This window comes from Polypterus senegalus, chromosome 13, assembly GCF_016835505.1.
Source record: "Polypterus senegalus isolate Bchr_013 chromosome 13, ASM1683550v1, whole genome shotgun sequence".
Taxonomy (NCBI): Eukaryota; Metazoa; Chordata; class Cladistia; order Polypteriformes; family Polypteridae; genus Polypterus; species Polypterus senegalus.
Window position 1 is genome coordinate 86210576 of NC_053166.1, and position 18747 is coordinate 86229322.

The 18747-nt window shown below is 36.5% G+C and overlaps 1 protein-coding gene across 4 annotated transcripts in view; it reads right to left on the reverse strand.

The window, feature by feature from the left end:
* LOC120541981 (pro-neuregulin-2, membrane-bound isoform-like) overlaps positions 1–18747 on the reverse strand; it is a 664098-nt gene that overhangs the window by 213965 nt on the left and 431386 nt on the right. Inside the window, exon 1 of one of the 4 annotated variants that reach the window (XM_039774032.1) lies at positions 4628–4804. The exons of the other annotated variants lie outside the window; for them this stretch is intronic. Within the exon in view, the coding sequence (XP_039629966.1) occupies positions 4628–4709 (82 nt within the window). The 5' untranslated portion in view covers positions 4710–4804. Of the gene's footprint in view, positions 1–4627; positions 4805–18747 lie in introns of those variants that run through there. 4 annotated transcript variants of the gene reach the window in all.

Sequence of the window (18747 nt, forward strand, 5' to 3'; positions counted from 1 at the left end):
CAGGACTTCATTGCTTAACATAAATACCAGAAGTGCTGCCTCTGCCCTTTTTACACCTTTAAGGCAGTCTAGTTACTACAGTATGTTTACTTTCTCTCACACATGTGGTATGCTCCCTTCTTACCTAATTTGAGATTTATAGCTCAGGAGAACACACTAAACCTACTAATTAGACTTAAATGTCCTCTTTCCCTGCATACCTAACAAAATAATCAGTCTTTATTGCCCACTCCCCCTCTAGCTCCCTGCCATTCTCTCTACAAAGTGAATTGACTGTGTCTTGTCTTTCTGCCTGTAGCATGTATATCTTTTACTAAGCTCATGTCTTCAAATTAAGGGAACTGGATACAATCATCTGTCTTACTCTGGTTCCTTTTGGAAAATAAGATTGCCTCCATCTATATTGTATATATTATAAGCTCTTCTAATAACGTCTTAATTTTGGGTGCATTGCATTTGTTTATATTTCAGTTTGTTTTAGAAGTACAGGCTGTAATGTGCTCATAATTTATATTAAACAATGCTGAATGGTATATGCCTTGAAAGTACTGTAATTTAAGCATCACTAACATTGATTGGAAGCAATAAAATTAGCTATCAGTCCATTTTAGAGCCTGCCTAATCCAGCCTACCACAGTAACCCCAAAAGCAAGGCATTAACCTACTGCAATATTTTTTAACCAATGTTATTAATTTATAATTAAACAGGAAAGAGTATTGCTTTAATTAGGAAGTTGCACTATAGAACTCTCATTCTTAAGTCACTTAATTTTTAGGACCTTTTTCCACTTCCTTTTAGGAACATTTAAAACCCTAATTCAGCTCAATTCAGTTTATCTGAATTATCTGAGTGCTATACTCCACAGATAAGTTTATTTTATAGAACTCAAGAAAGTCTATCATAATCAAAAGATATTATCCTCTGATGATTCCAAAGGTAAATATGATTTATCTGTCGTTTAGATCCTTAGTTAGAGGAACACAAACTCCGGAAATGACAAGGTAACATAATTTATGCTCAATCAGCCTCAGCAGAAAGAAGACAATTTATTTTGGAATCACCTACTCTGCTGCTGCTGATATACTGTAGCTCAGGTCTGCTGCATTTTGCCTAGATTAAAATCATTATTTTTCATAGTGTCTTTCACATAACACAGTATGCCTAATCGTGACTTTCTGCTGTTTCATTCCTGGCCCATGACAGCTGTGATGGGAGCAAAATCTCATCACCCGCAGCAGACCCCTGTGTCAAACCATTAAATTGTTTAACTTTAATCAGGGGCATTAGCATACATTGTAAAAGGCTATATAGGTACCCTAGGGAGGAGCTGGGTGGTCAGTGAGTCTAGGTCACCTAGTCTTTGTCTTTTCATTTTTCCTAGAGGGCCTCAAAGGTTTATAACTTCTAGAAGTCTGTTTTTATTTCTGTCTTCTGTAATACCAGCTGGCCTTGCCTGACCTTAGCTTACACTGCATTACTACTATCTGGTGTCTTAAGAACTTAAAAGGCTGAAAGAAAGCTAACAATTACTGTCTATGTGCACACTGTGGTAATACTTCTTGGCATTTTGTGTCTTATTGTTATTATATTCTATAAATGTGTACTGCACATTAAATTTTCAAGGTGAGAAGATTGCCATGTAAGGATAAATAGCTAGTTTCTCCAAATATTACAGTTTTAGAAACAAATATTTAGTTTGTAATTTTATAAAATTAATTAAAAAAATAAATGCAAATTAAGAAAAACTGAACTGAATGACTCAGTTACCTTGAAATGGATGCTGGAAATTGAAATTCTGTGAGTTAGCACTGCTGCCAACTTACAGGAACAGCTTACTAGGTTCAAATCCCATTCCCAAGCTATGTTTTATACACAGTTTGCATGTTTCCTTGTGCCTGCATGGATTTTCCTCCAAATAATGTTAACAGGTGACTTCAGATTGATCAAGTGTGGGTGAATGTGTGAGTGAGCATGCCCTACAAAGGATTGGAAATTTGGCGGTGTTATTTCAAACCTTGCCCCCCAATGCTAGGTACCAGCTTCCTGTAACCCTAAACTGGATAAGTGGATTAATATATGGACAGATGAATGAAACACATGAACAAATCAGTCACACTGGTGTTGATGTAAGTGTTGCTGCCTACCAGCTCAAGAAAACTATGATTGAGTCCCAGGCCTTTCACTATCCATAATGAATTTACACATTCTCTCTGTCTCTGAGGGTTTTTAGCTTTCCAGATCATAAAGATAAACAGCAGGCTGATTGACAGCTCTAAATTGGTGAGGTGTGTGTATGTCCCCCAATGGAGGGCTGGTCACAGGAATGGGCACTGGTTCCCAAGACAATGAAACTCGACTGGCTAAATTTAGGAAATAGATGAATTTAGAATTAAGCTAATGAACGTCTTATTTGTAACATATGGATATGGAGCCACAAACTACAGTGATCAAAACTGAAGAATATAATTCATATCACATTCTGTTTACAGTATATCAGATTTCAGACAATTTTGTCAATAAATTAATGATTAATTACTCACAGAGCACCACTTTAAAATAAAATTGAAGATAAAAACATAACATTCTTGTAACAAAGTAAACAATGGAAATACATTAAATCTGAATAATAAACAATGGCAATTGTTCAGATCCAAAGCAAGGATACCAAGGCAAAAATGAAACTTTCAAGGTTCAAAAAGTCACTCAATTTGCATGCACATGTACTCTATGCATATAAATACTGCTGCAATGATGGCAATGAGCATCCTAGTTGAGAAATGTAATTCTCCTTTCTGAAATAAAAAAAAAAATCCAAGAAAAGCATGAGAAAGGAATACATGTAGTATATATACAAGGACAAATCAATATCTGCTAAATCTCTGAACTGCTAAAGCAAATAATGAAGATCCAATATTTAATGAAATTCTTGGAGGAAACTGGGAGTCGCACTAAGACCAATGGGATAAAGGAGAGGCAGATTTAAAAGGCAGACATGGAACGTTTTGCACGCAAAGGCGGTTTATCCTGTGAAGTGTATTGCTGGGACATGTTGTGGGAGTATAAACTGTGGACCTTTTCAAGAAGAGGTTGAACTTGTGCTTCTTTTTCAGGAGGCGTGATTGGTTGGTTATGAGCAACAGTGAAGGATTCTGTATTGTTTTCCTGAGTACATGTGGTTGTCACACCATACCACTGTTCCTGGTGTGGTTATTGTACTTTATTTTAACTTTTTTATGTATACTTAAAAAGGATTTCTTTCTGCAGAACATCTTTGGATGGACAGTGACATCTTCAACTAACAAAAATCTGTATTCTGATGTGAGAGGATTTATTTTGTCTAAAAACAGTATTGTTGGCCCTCCAATTGGTCGAATTGTATTGTATCCTTAACAGTTCACAATTTGCATGTAACATCAGCCCTATTTGTTTTTAGAAAACAATGTAAGAGTATACTGCAAGGTAATACTATGATATTGTTCATTGTGTGAAAAGCAATAAAATGAAATTAGAATTACATCCTCTCGCAAACATGTTAAAAAGGGCATATCAGACAAAAAATAAACAAGCTCTCAATAATGCACCGTCATTATTTCATGGGCGTAAAAAAAAAATAAATCAAATGTAATATTTAATACAGATTTAAAGGCAGAGAAACCAAATCTAACTTTTTAGAAGAAAAATTGTATTGTATGATACCCTGTCAACTTATTACCTTAAACAGCAGTATCAGGCAATTTAAAACAAATAACAAGTGGCCATCTTCCATAACATAAATATTATAACCTGCTATGACCCTGAATTGGATTAAGTAGGTTTCACAATGTTACGATGATATTATGTTATGTTATAAAATATCATGCCTAATATGTTACAGGACGTTGTGAATGATATTAAAAGGACTAGAGAGTCCTTTTATCTTTAATCACCCCATCAACAGCCATTGTTAGCACAACACTGTTGTAAAGCAGTGAAGATGAAAAAAAATTAGCTTCAGGGCATAAGTAATGTCCTTGGAGTAAAAGAAATTAAGAGCTTAAGCATACTGAGTTGTTAGAATAAATAAGCAAACCAGAAGTGCTATTACTGAAACTCGTATATTTTATATATACAAACACACATGTACTTTATCTAGGTATTTGCATAAACATTTACATATATTATTTGTAATTTCATACCTAAGCTTGTTTGAATACTTGGATTAATATTAATACCTATATATATATATATATATATATATATATATATATATATATATATATATATATATATTGCCTCTGTTTATATATTTTTAAAATTTGCACCAGCTAAAACTATGCAGCATTTTTGATCTTGCTGTAACAAAGTTGTAGCTAAATTCCACTATGGAGCACTTAAAAAGGATTTTTCTCCACTATGAACTACACACTCCTGTCATGCTGCAATGAAACTTAACATACTTTGCAAGCTAAAAGCAGCAATTAAACATGCCTGGTCACAATTAATGTGATTTGCAGTAACTTGCAGAGCATTGAATAAAATGCAGATTAAGTGCCATGCTATGATTGGCAAGCTTTAATAATGAGTATTTTCCATTAAAAAAGCTTTACTAAAAAATAAATAAATAAAAATAAAGGAGTACTTTGCTACCTTCTCCTTGTGCCACTTTGTCCCCTTTATTATGATTCTTTTGTTTCTTTTTCCCTTTTCCCTTTTTCTTCTCTTCAGCCATATTTTTAAATGCAATGTTGTATAATCCAAAAATTGGTAATCCAATAAACTAAGGCAGTGTCTATGTTTGCTTGAGTGAAGAACTGCTATTCTCTGGATGTGCTATATGAGAGTTCTACTTTATACAGCAACACCCATCACAGATAGGATACACCTACTTTCTAGTAGGAGATCTTGGTCAGATGGGTGTAGCTTTATTTAACTGTTTACTCGCTGTTCTACAAGATATCACATTGCAAAAACACCTTATGCTTTGTTTTACAACTTCTTTCCCTTTGGTGGTCTCTGGAATCTTTAAATGACTAATTAATATCTAATATCTTAGATTAAAGAAATAAAATATTTTTGAATATGTAAGCAAGAAATTCACATAACCAATATCAATAATAACAAGCACAATTTCAGCTTTTTTGTGCTTATGTTAATTTTTAAGTATTAAATTAAATTTTTGTATTAAATAATTATCTTTTTTACTATCTACTGAATAGCTGTGTCAAAGGCTTAGATCTAAAATAAAACAAATTTTATAAAGCCATCATGTTACAGTTTGCTATGCAGAAACTTTCCAGAATAACAAAATATTTTTTCTTTCTGAATGCATATTATACAAACTTACATTTATCAAAGATAACCTAAAAAGTACAGTGGTGTGGAGGTTAATAACGTTAACTCACACAGTGAGTTAGGCTGATCACTGTGCAAAGCTTACATGCTCTCCCCACATCTGTTTGGATATCTTCTCCTATGTACTCTGGTTTTCCTGGCACATCCCAAAGATATGTATGTGTATGTGTTAGGTTGATTGGCATTGTGTATCCTGCAATGGGCTGGGGGCATGCCCAGGGTTGAATGCTAATGCTGTCAGAATAGGTTCTAGTCTTCCGCAACCTTACATTAGATAAAAGAAGAGGATTTGAAGATGGATATTATAAATCTACTAAATTGTATAATCTAATCCAGTGGGCCAGAAATAAAAAAAACACTACATATTTATATTTGGGTGTATTTTGCAATGCTGCCACACAGCTCCCCATTCTTGATTTCAAATGCCAGCACAGGTTTGTCTGTGCCCGCCTTCAGAACCGGATATGCTGATTCTGATTTGATTATATTCTCTAAACCTACTGTATCTAATATTCACTTATCTTCTGTTTTTTCATCAAGGTAGATTTACTTGTAATCTATCATGTATTTACTGTTCTTGTTCTTTATCGGTTTGATAATAGTTAATAGTATATACATGTGTAAGTATATACTTTATGTATCATGTTACTTTGAAATATAGACAAACTCAGTATATGAAGTGACTTGTACCTGTGTGTTCTATGAAGTGCATTGTACAAAGTAAGGACCAATTGATTTTATGGAATTAGTTGTTTTTTTTTCATTTTTTTCTTGGCATTCAGGTTTCCAGCTTCATTCCCAATTTGTTCAGGATTGGTTAATTGCAATTGAAATTCATTTTTGGATTAGTGAATGTTGGTGTGGTACTAATATTATTTGGGGGTTAGTTAGCCCTTACACAGGGTTTGTGCTTTATATTGGTAGGACAAGAAAGTGGAACAAGATGGTTTGGAAAATTATATTTAGTATATATAATATATATTACTATATATAGTAATTAGTATTAACATTGACAAACATTGGTAGTAGACCAGGTCTTATTCAAGATCTCAGTGACTTTAAACATGGCAGTGTCATAGGATTCCACCTTTGCCACTGGTTAGTATGTGAAAATTCTGATCTACTCATCTGTACCAGTTATTATTGTGAAGTGGAAGCATCTAGGAGCAACAGCAGCTTATCCATGAAGTGGTAGACCATGCAAACTCAAAGAGTGGAGCCACCTATTGCTGAAACACATAACGTATAAAAATTGTCAATCCTCTAACACTTCACTCATAACAGAGTTCCAAACTGCTTCTTGAAGTAACATCAGCATGATTAATGTGCATTAACAGCTTCATGAAAAGGGTTTCCATGGCTAAGCAGCTTCACAAAATCCTTTGATCAATATGTAATGCCAGTCGTTGGCTGGAGTGCTATAAAGCACGCCACCATTGGACTCTGTAGCAGTGGAAATGTGAATTATGCTTCACTATATGGCAGTCTGATGGAAGAACTTGGGCTTGGTGGATGCCAGAAGAATGCAACCTTTCAGACTGTATAGTGCCTACTGAAAGCTTTGGTGGAGGAAGGATAATTGTCTGGAATTGTTTTTCAGGGTTTGGACTAGACATTCCTGATTCCAGTACTGTTAATGCTACAGCATACAAAGACATTTTAGACAATTGTGGAATTTCAACTTTGCGGAAACAGTTTGTAAAATACCTTTTTCTGTTAAAGCATAACTGTGCCCCTGCTCACAAAGCCAGGTCTATAAATATATGATTTGGCAAATGTGGTGTGGAGGAACTTGACTGACCTTCACAGAGTCCTGACCTCAACCCTGCTGAACACCTTTGGGATGAGCTATAACACTGGTTGTGAGCCAGATCTTCTCATCCAACATCAGTACACGACCTTGCAAATGCTCTTTTAGCTGAATTGGAACAAATTCTCAGACTCACTACAAAATAACAGCCTCCAAATTAGATGAGACTGTTATAGCCACAGCAGTGAGGGTAACTCAATGGTAATGGCTATGGTTTTGGAATGGGATGTTCAACAAGATCAAATGGGTGTGATGGACAGGTGTCAAAAATAATTTAACCATATAGTGTAGTTGTAGTCCTTACGGATGACACTGCAGTTGTGACCTGCTGGGCTGACTACTTTGAGCAGTTGTTCAAAGCTGATCCTCCGGCTGGGACGTTGGATATCTGTGGATCCACGGTTCTTGAGGCTGATCGTCCAATTAGCCGTGAGCCACCCAATGTCACTGAGATTGCACAGGTGGTGAATCAGCTGAGGGAAGGAAAGGCTGTAGGGATCTGTGGTATCCAGGGTCAACTTCTCCAAGCTGGTGGTAAGGCTGTCCTCCTGGCATTGCAAGCAATCTTTGCTTCCATTTGGGAGACTGGCATCATCCCAACTGTCTGGAAAATGGGGCTTGTTGTCCCTATCTGGAAAGGGAAGGATGATCACCTGGATTGCAGCAACTACAGGGGGATAACACTGCTCTCAGTGCCGGGTAAGGTCCTTGCTAGGGTCGTCCTCAATAGGATCCGTGATCACTTGCTCACCTACCAGCGACCGGAACAGTCTGGTTTTACCCCTAAGAAGTCTACCATCAACCGCATCCTGGCACTGAGGGTTCTCATGGAGCACAAACGTGAATATGGGCAGAGTTTGTTTGCATCCTTTGTTGATTTTTGCAATGCGTTTGACTCAGTTAATTGAGCTGCCCAGTGGGACATCCTGAGGGTTCGCAGGATCTCCTCGAGGTTGCTGGATATCATGGCCGGCCTATACACTGGTACAGTGAGTGCTGCGCAGAGTAGAGGCAGAACCTCTGTGTTTTTCCCAGATGATTCTGGGGTTCGTCAGGGGTGTGTTCTTGCTCCTATTCTGTTCAACGCTTGTATGGACTAGGTGTTGGGCAAGGTTGTGGGGTCCAGCAGCTGTGGGGCATCTGTTGGTGAAGAAAGATTCACGGATCTTGACTTTGCTGATGATACTGTGATCTTCGCGGAGTCAATGGAGGCACTGATCGGGGTGCTCGAGATTCTGAGTGAGGAGTCTTAGTGCCTGGGCTTCCAAGTATCCTGGATAAAAACCAAGATTAAGGCCTTTAATGACCTCTTCGGCACAGCCATCAGCAGTATGTCTATCTGCGGAGAGAGTGTCGACCTTGTCGAGAGGTTTACTTACCTCGGCAGTGATATTCATGTCTCTGGTGACTCTTCCTATGAAGTCAGCAGATGGATTGGGAGAGCATGGGGGGTCATGAGGGCACTGGAAAGGGGTGTGTGGCGCTCCCGATATTTATGCAAAAGAATGATGGTCCAAGTCTTTAGAGTCCTGGTGCTTCCTGTCTTGCTATATGGTTGAGAAATATGGACGCTATCCAGTTACCTGAGATGAAAACTGAACTCCTTTGGTACTGTGTCTCTCTGTAAAATCCTTGGGTACTGTTGGTTTTATTTTGTGTCGAATGAGCGGTTGCTTATGGACTCCCGAATGAGGCACATTACCTGCATTGTAAGGGAGCATCAGTTACGGTACTACGGCCATGTGGCGTGTTTCCCCAAAGATGATCCAGCTCAGAATGTGTCATCCCCATCTCAGGCCAAACTTACACATAAACCTACAATACAACAATGCAAAGGACCTGTTTGAAATTGTCTTTTGGAAGTGGTAGAAAAGAAGAATACCCATAAAAAATCTATGCAAACTCCACAAAGAGTGTATTATTATTAACATAATAACAATGAAAGTCAAAAACTACACCTATAAACATTTTATACTGCACAAAGTTACATTACTGGAGAAGTGGGAAAACATGAAGCAAAAGAAGAAGACAACTGACAAAATATTATGAGAAATTTGAGAACACCCTACCAATTTACCAGAATTTACTGTAAAACAGAACGTTTGAATGAACATAAACTGATTAACGGAACATATGAAATTAGTATTGTAACTGCAGGAACAACATTTTTATAAACCAAGAAAGTGAAAAGATGGGTCTTGAAGCTCAATTTCAGTGCTACAACACAAATGAGAAAGAGTGCACTTGTACTGAAATACAAAGAGGCATCAGAGGGTGTTTTCTGCTGTCCATGAGGCAGCAAAAGCAGTATAGTATTCTGAATTATAAGAGTTTGTTTTGTTAGGTTAGTTACCAAGTTTTGAAACTAAGTCAATGTTGTGTAATAAGCCAATGTAGAGGAGATGCTATTAATATGCTTAGTTTTTGGTTTCTGCCAATGGTCTGGCAAAGCTCTGTGAAGCTATTGTAGCTTTCTATTCTCATGAAAACTGCATTATGCTCTCATTCATTTTACTTTTCCAACTAAAGGATTTTAGTAAAAGTATTGAAAAAAATAATCATTTTGCTGATTAAGTACATACTAAGTATGTAAATGCATATAATTTTCAAGTGCTGATCATATTATTGAGTGATATTTGTTGAAACCTGAAATACTGTTGTTTTCTTGACCTACACAAATTAACCATTGTTACTCATTACTTTAATTACAAGAGTTCATTAATTGTAAGTGTTAACCTTGCCAGTTCATGCTGACTTTCATTTCTCATAAGTGTGCTCTACTTGTCATTATGATAGCAACCAGAAAGAACAGTGTCATAAATATTGCTGTCAAACTAATTAATTTAAATCTACTTCATTTCTTCATATTCTGCTTAGTCAATATTCTTCTGACAAGTGTCCTGATTAAAAGAAGTTATGGGAGGTTTGAAACATGTCAAGCTCAGCAACTTCAGAAAGGTTGTTTTTTTTTTTCTTCCTAATTGCATTAACCAGGTAGAGAATGGTATTTATCTCTTTTTGGATACAATAGGATAAGAGAGTTCATAGTATTTTTGATAAGGCTATTGCAGTTCTGCTCCAATTTTCTACAATGTATCTATGCAAACAAAGTTTATCAGCTCTATTTTTAATAAAAAAAATATTATTGTGCTTGAAGGATCTTGATCAAGAACTTCGAGTTGCTCTGTCAATTATCGAGCCAAATATAAAACTATTGTGTTCAATAAAACAAGCACAGATATCACAGTAACTACAGTTAAAAGTTAATATTAGTTAATATAAGTTATAAGTTAAAAGAATGTTGTTAGCTATGATATTAAATGTATCAAATAAAAAACAGTAAATAAATGTAATTTCTTTGTATGTAATTTGTAACTCCTATATTTTTGTTGTGGTGTCCCACTGATTTATGGGAAGGGCTTAGGTGTCCCGAGGGTCAGAAAATTTGTGGAGCACTGCCTTAGAGGACTAAAATATATACATTATGTATTTTACATTTCTGTCTGTTTTTAGGCTGCTATGTTAAAAAACAAATGTGCACATTCAGCCATATAGCATGTTACAATCATTGAATAATGGGAAATTTATAGTGAAGCTTAAGATCTTCATGCCCCATTAAGGTATGAATTTTCTAAAAACCCTAACTTTTGTATCTGCCGTGGAATCTTATGCATGACCTTCTCTAGTAAAAAAGACTAAAGCAGTGTTTAGTTAAAACCAGAGGTTTAATTCTGAAATGGATTATTTTATTATGCATACAGTTTTAAATTACATTTTGAATGTGAAATATAATATATACAGCTGGAATTGGCAAGTAATAGTTGGAAATCCTGGATATATTTTTTCTTGGTTTACCCCTGTGCCCCACAGTTTAAAAGTATTTCAAGTACAAGTATTTCAGATGTGATTAAGGTGCACATTGCAGACTTTAATTTAAGGATAATTGCATACACCATGTAGAAATGACAACAGTTTTTATAATGGTCCCATATATCAGGGTACTATAATGTTTTGGACATAGTAATGGCAGGTATATTAAAGCTGTCATATTTATCACTTTGTTGCATATCCCTCACCTGTTTACTTATGCCTAGAAAGTTAACCAATATTTGTTGTTTTATTCCTTCTAACTTTGTATTGTGTTTAATTTGTGTTCAACCCTCCCTCAGTAATAAACCCTTCACTTAGGTATTTCAGTCTTTTTGACATTATTTAGGGGAAGCTCAAGAGTACCTCATCTCTTTCACCTTACACCAAAAGTATGATCAAAACATGTAGACTGAATTTGTATCTTTAAATTGGAGCAACACAGAGAGATGCAACTTGTTTTAATATACACAGTACTTCATATATTTCTGGTAGTTGTAAATATGTAGTTTTTCTGAATTAACCACACACTGAAGAGATGGTATTAACACATTTTCTGCCTTATACTCAGTACTTTTAAAATAAGAATTTCCTGCAAAATATGGGAACACGGAGAAATAAATCTAAAATGGCAAAAGTACCAATTACCCAAAGTAAAGTAAAATCTCAATTTTTAAAAATAAACAAAACCTTGTTCAAGGCCATGCTAATTCAGGCAGATTGTAGATCATCAGTAGTGTTGATTGCCAAAATTCGCCAAAGTATTTTTCACAGTGGATTTTCTGGGTTCACTGCTGACCTTGTTTACTGAATTCTTCTCAGAAAATTCACCATGCACCCGTCTTAGGCAAATTTTTTCTCCTAAAGCCTCAAGATGCAAGACCAGTGTGACATCACAGAGCTGAAGCAGTCTTGTTGGATGAGGATGTCACTACATGATCTGCACCATAGACATACAAACAGAGATGGTTCCATATATATACTGTTTATGCTTTGCAGCGCTACCCAATCTACTTTGCAAATACGTGAATAATTTAAACCATATACACACATGTGTGAGGTAACTATTTATTTGATACTCTAGCTGGATTTACGCCCCACATGTGGCGTACATAGACTGACCATAATGAGAATACTGTATTATAAAAATCATTCTGCATAGCCTCATTTACCTTATCTATTCACTGCTGGATTAAGTATGTTATGATCCTCACTATGTAGTGCAGATCGAGTAGTTATGGGGACAGGCCATCCCACTCAAACTGACCCAATATGGAATGCCGATCCCCTGCATTACAGGCTCTATGGGTGTGTGTTAGTCATAGTGGCAGGAGCTTGGGAGACACAGAAAGAAATAGTGGACAGGTGGAGTACAGTATAGCTTTATTTCAGGGAGGCATGGAGGCAAGGTGGCTATCACTGATGTCTTTCAGCTCAGGTCATATTTCTAACCATGATATTCAGTTCAGTATTGGCAGAAAATTTCCTAGCCTTCAGGGGCACTTTAAGACCATTGCATTATTATAATATACTCAAAGCTAGTTTAGCTTCTTATTCCCTATTGACATCAATTCATTTTGCATAACATGGAAACATATGCATTTGTTGGGGTGAAGAGAGAGAGAGAGGGTTTGGGAGCATGAGCTAATTACAGTGTGTTGCTGCATCCACCACACGACAGGCCACCCGGATTGAGACCTGAGTGCAGCCATGCAACAGGGGTCACCTCAGCACCACACTGGAACAGTCTGAGGTTTTTCACAGTGACTGGAGTGCCAATCCTACCACAAACCCTCATGTTTTCCCTGCATGTTGAGGTGAAAAGGAAATGAATATGCAGGCAAGTGTGAGCCAGAGGAGAGAGACAGTGATTTACACCTGGGTACCAACATTCAATGATGTTGTTTGTGGCAGAAATAGGGGGTCATTCATATGGAAAAAAACAGAATGTCAGAGTTACAACAACATGTGCAGCAGTTTAGGAAAAGTATGACAGGAGTGTAACACAATGATCAATTAGTTAAAGATTTAAAAACAAAAATCCAATTGACATCGGCTGTGATGCTTCAAGTGTTAAGGTATTTCTCTACTTCACATGGTGTCTGTGATGCACAGTTTGAAAGCCTCTGCTGTACAGAACTATCCTCCTGCAGAGGAGTGGGGCTGCAGGATGCAGATCAAGAGGCAAGCATCTCAGATGGATGAAGCTGATTGTATCACATAATCAGTCACTTATAAAGATTTTTATTTCTGTAAAATATAAGACCAACAGTATTCTCTGTCACTTACTTACCTCAAGAAAGTGGCAACGCAGGCTAATATGTGACATAATCTTATCTCAGGGAGACATGATGACACAGTGGCTGGGACTGTGATGGCGATAGTCATGACTGGGATGAGCCAAGTAATGAGGACACATACAGTAACTCAGCAGTTGTTGGTGCAAATGTGGAAGTACTTTTAGGGTTCATAGTGCTGATGTGAAAGGGCCACACCATGAACTTTGGCAACCAGTTGCTAAGGGTGGTCTGGCTGTGCATTCCTCTGTTGTAACTGGTGGATTGTGGGAGGAGATGTGCGGTGAGTTCCAAGAGGTCCAAGGCAGTATAAGTTTTAAAATAAAAGCAGTACGGCTCAGGCTTTGTGGTGTTTAATGAGAAGATGGGAGCTAATGCTGTTTCCTCATTGACTCTCTGTGGTTCATAGTTAGGATGTCACACTCACACAGGTATAATGGAGACCTTGGGCAAAAGTCAAGAGAAGAAAACAAATAACTGTAAAAGGTAAAGAGCAAGGAAGGCAGAATCGGATGTTAGAATGTTAGAACCAATTTAGTGGTGAGGAGGCAGACAACAGCAAAAGTGTACGGAAGATGGAGGGCTGGCTCTGAGTGTCCCGACGGAGGCAGTTGGGACAAGAGCCAAAGGACTGTACCACAGCTGCTGGCATCTCCACCAACTGAGGAGACTGGTAGTGTAAGCTGGGGAGACAGAAAGTGCATGACATACTTGGCTGGGGGAGTCACAAAGAGAAAAAGAAGCCTGATAGCTGCACAGTTTTATGTACTGATTTATTTCTTTAATTGCTGGTTTTAGCCTTCACAGAAGAGCACCGGCTTTTATAGTACTATTTATTAGATTATTTATTGAACTATTCATTGAGAACACTGCACTTGTGCACTGTAGTTTTTGGACAGCTTTACAAATAAAAGCACTTTTTCACTTTACACCACCTCTGTTTCTTTATCTTCATCATTGCCTAGCTCATCCTTGGACATGAGTATCAGACTTGGGTTCAAAGAGTTGATACCAGCTGTGAGCACCCAGACCACTGCAAGCACTACTGTCTCACAATGCAAGTCCTATTTTGGCCACAATAATAGGTCCAGCATAGTTGTCAGATGCCTCCCTTGTCCACACTATTATAATTAACTCAAAACTAGTTCAATTTCTTCTTCCCTATTGATTTCAATGCATTTTGATGAGCTTGCTAAAATTCTTGAACATCTCCACATTTATGCTGAACTTCAAGTTAAGTGAATTCAGTGGGATTTGCTCATTACTTATCATCAGGTAATTCATAAATTACTGTGTTTGAATGAGCTACCAAGCTTCCTATGAAAAGTAGCAGCTTGTAATGCCAGTATGATTAAATATAAAGAGTCAATTCCCAACTATATAAAGGAATTATTTCAATAAAAATTAGCTTTTCACTTTGCAGATATCACTTGATCAGATAGGGTTTAGTTTTTTGAATTGCTTGTTTTCTGTGGCAAACTCTGAAAAAGTATTTTAAGAGACAATATAAATAATTCCTAATATCTCCTGAGATGTTAGGATAAAACCTGTCCAAAGTGGGCAGTTTGTTTGAGTTTGAACTCTTAATCTTTGCATCACATTCCTCTGTATATTCTCTGTATTTTTTAATGTGATATAAACATTTTCTGTACCTTCTGGCATAGTGCCAGGCTTTTCCCTGGTGAAAACATCACAAAAACAAGTGTTCAGTGTACCTGATGCAATCCTGTTACTGCATGATTTCTCAGATACTATACAGTTTTTAACATACTTTTATTTATTCTTAGCTTTTTCCATTTTACTAAAGCACTCAAACAAACCTTTCAAGATTAATTTTGAATCATCAAAATCTAATTTTCATTCTTAAATTTGATTTTATTCTTTATTTTAAATCTGATTTTATTTCTTAATTTTTTTAATTCATTTATGTAAGTGCTGTTAATGTTCTTATAAATTTTATAGCAGTGCCCTTTCTTCAGTATATTTTTTACATTGCATTGCTCCTCTGTTTAGAGAAATCTGTAAATTTTCTTAGTCCATCTGTTGACCTATTAAGGTTGTTGACTGGGGGGACTGTCAGAATGTTAATTGGTTTACATCAGCCTTGTGTTTTTGAGGTACTTCAAAGTGGAGAAACTGAAAGATCACCATACCGGGCAGATTAATTAAAACTCAGTTTATTACTTCTATTTATCTAACTTGAAATCTGATGGTCCTCTGTTGCTACTTTCAACTGCATCCTTTTAAAGCAGCCAATTGTACCCACCATTCTTCAGAATATTTAATACTTCTAATATGCCTAACCGTAGTCTCACTTTGCATAGACTGAAATAATTCAGCTCCTTCAATCTTTTCATCTAGCTCAGCAGTGAGCAACATTGGTTATGGAGGGCTGCAGTGGCTACCAGTTTTTGTTCCAATCCATCTGCTTAATGTGAAGTCAATTATTGGTGATGATGCACTTATTGCTCAAGTATCATTTTTCTGCTTCATTTTAGTTGTCTTGTTTATTAAGATTTCCCACCCTTAATTGTTTAGTTTAGTCTTAAACCGTTGAATTCACTGTTTTTAATTGCCCCTTATTAGCAAACGACAAAGGAACCAGCAATTCTCCATCTAACTTGTTTCTATAAACTCCTGTATGTATTCATCATGAACTATATGGTTTAATAAAATATTTGGAAGGAAAATGAAGAGAAAAAAGTCAAGGTCTAAGAAATTCACATGTGTTTTAGACTTCAAATCATTTGAATGTTATCCTTGGAAGGGGAAAAAAATGGAATGATCAGACATTGTAGAGTTAAAATATTAACAAGCTATAAAATTAAATAAAATCCGTTATTGGCAAGGATTGGTTTCTAATTAAACAACTGTGTTGGAACAAAAACCTGCAGCCACTGTGTCCCTCCAGGACCAACATTGCTCACCCCTGATCTAAAGTGTATGGAAAGAAGAATACTTTCTTAGTCTATACTTACAACATGCATACATGTTTATTAACATTATAATCAAATAAACAGCATCATCACTTGAATTCCTCCTTAACATAAACAACACAGAATACATCAAAACCCTACATAGATTTAAAAATTTGTGTTTTCTGCCTAGAATCATGCAAGTGCTTAACCCAATACTAACCAGTTTTATGACAATTACACTGTTTAATTGGGTTGACATGGCAAAAAAATAAGCAGCTTTATTAGAAATGCCACTTTTCTTCATTGTCAAACAAAAAGATATGCAGTAGAACAGTATGCAACAGAAAGAGTGGATATGCCTTTACTTTCCAAAATGAGTTAAGTTTAAATAGCTTAAAGAAATTCGCCACCCAAAAATAATATGTTTATATGTTACCTCCCTCACGTGGTTTGTAGTGATGGCAATTATCATGTTTTCATGGGGAATGGAGGTAATACAATTTCTGATAGAATGGGCATCCATGGAGAACAACACTGAACCACAACAAACAATATAAAACTTTTGTGTTACTTTAAAATCAAAATCAGAAAGTTGTATCACTAGTACTGAATATACAGGAATTTGAATTGGCAGATTTGGAGCTACTAATAACAGAATACAACATCACATTCAAATAAAATAAATAGCATAAGTTAAAAAGAAAAGCTTCAAACTAAGCTGCAGAAAAGAACAATTATAAAGAAGATGTGCAAGTGAAAGTGTGACTGTGTACTGTTCATGCATGTTCACACACATACATGTACATACACTGTACATACACACATCTTCATACAGTATATGACAGAATGCATGAATATTCAAAGAAGCCAGGCTAAATTACTGGTTTGAGAGCGCTATCGCTCTAGGAAAGAAACTATGGAGGTGTCTGTTAAGTTTAGTTTTAATTGACCTGAAGTGTTTACCAGAAGGGAGTTTTTGGAATATGTTATGAGCTGGGTGAGATGAGTCTGTGGTGATCCTTATAACATGGTTAGTGACATGAGATGTATACAGGTTTGCCACATATGGAGGAGTATAGCCAATTATTTTTTTCAGTAGACCTTGCAACACAATGTAATTTATTTTTTGAGTGTTGTTGCTGAATCAAACCAGACAACAATGGAAAATGTTATTATGCTTTCAATGATGGCTTTGTGAAATTGAACTAGGATTGGCTTGGAAATATTTAAATTTCTTTAGTTGGAGTAAGAAGTACAATTGCTTCTGTGCCTTTTTAGGAGTGTTTGTGATAGTTGTGCCTTAAAACTTTAAGTGTTCTATCATATTGACTGCAAAGTCGCTAATTTCTGTTGGAAGTGGGTGTAACTGATTTTTGTGAAAGTAAATGGTCATTTCCACTGTATTGGTGGTATTGAGCACTAGATTGTTGGAAGCACACCAAGACAGAAGACAAGACACCAGTTTTCTATAAGGTGTTTAATTGCCATTAGTAATTAGACCAATAATGGTGTCATCGGTGAACTTAATGATTTTAACTGAAGGATCAGTGGACCTAGAGTCATTGGTGTACAAGGGATAAAGTAGGGGGTAAAGTACACATCCTTGAGGAACACGTTTGCTATTATAGAAACAATCTGAGAGGTGGGATCCAACATGAATGTATTGTTTCCGGTTTACCGGAAAACTGTAAATCCATTTAGAGATGGAAGGATTCAGTTCAGTCTCTAGAAGATTATTTAACAACTCCTCAGGTATAGTGTTAAAAGTTTAGCTGAAGTCAACAAACAGTATTCTGGCAAAAGTTCCTTTCCAGTCCAGATGCTGCAATTGCATTGCAATTGTTGGTATGGTACACTGTGCAAAGAACTGGTTAAAGATGTCAGTGAAGAGAGGAGGGAGCTGCCTAGCACAGTGTTTCATTGTTGCAGGTAAGAAAAAATCAGGACCTCCTGACATTTTTGCAGTTCTGTGTTGCAAACATCAGAGACATCATATTCCTTGATAGAAAAGGAAGAAGAGGGATAAGGCTGGGTGTAAAAAAATTCTACATTAACTATTAGTGATTCACAGAAAGTCTTGAGCTGTTATTCTTGTTATTGATCAGATTGATAATGTGAGGTGCTCTGCTTCTGTTCTTCTGGTAAGTTTTTAGCAGTCAGCATGGCCTGAGTCTTATCAATATACAGTATTAGCCAATTGTATAAGCTCACACCTTCGTACTAGACTAATGACATTATATGCTGTTTGTCTGGTTGCTGAAATCCCTCCCAGCACATTAGCTGTCACTGTGGAGAACCACTCTTCACTTTTACACTACATTTACTTATTTGGCTGATGCCTTTATCCAAGGCAACTTACAACATTTATGATACAATTTGTTTAATTTCTTTTTGGTTTTTCCAGTTGGAGGAAAGGCGAGGTTGAGAGGTTCCGGCTAGATATAGTTGGACTCACCTCGACGCACAGCTTGGACTCTGGAACCAATCTCCTTGAGAGGGGCTGGACTCTCTACCACTCTGGAG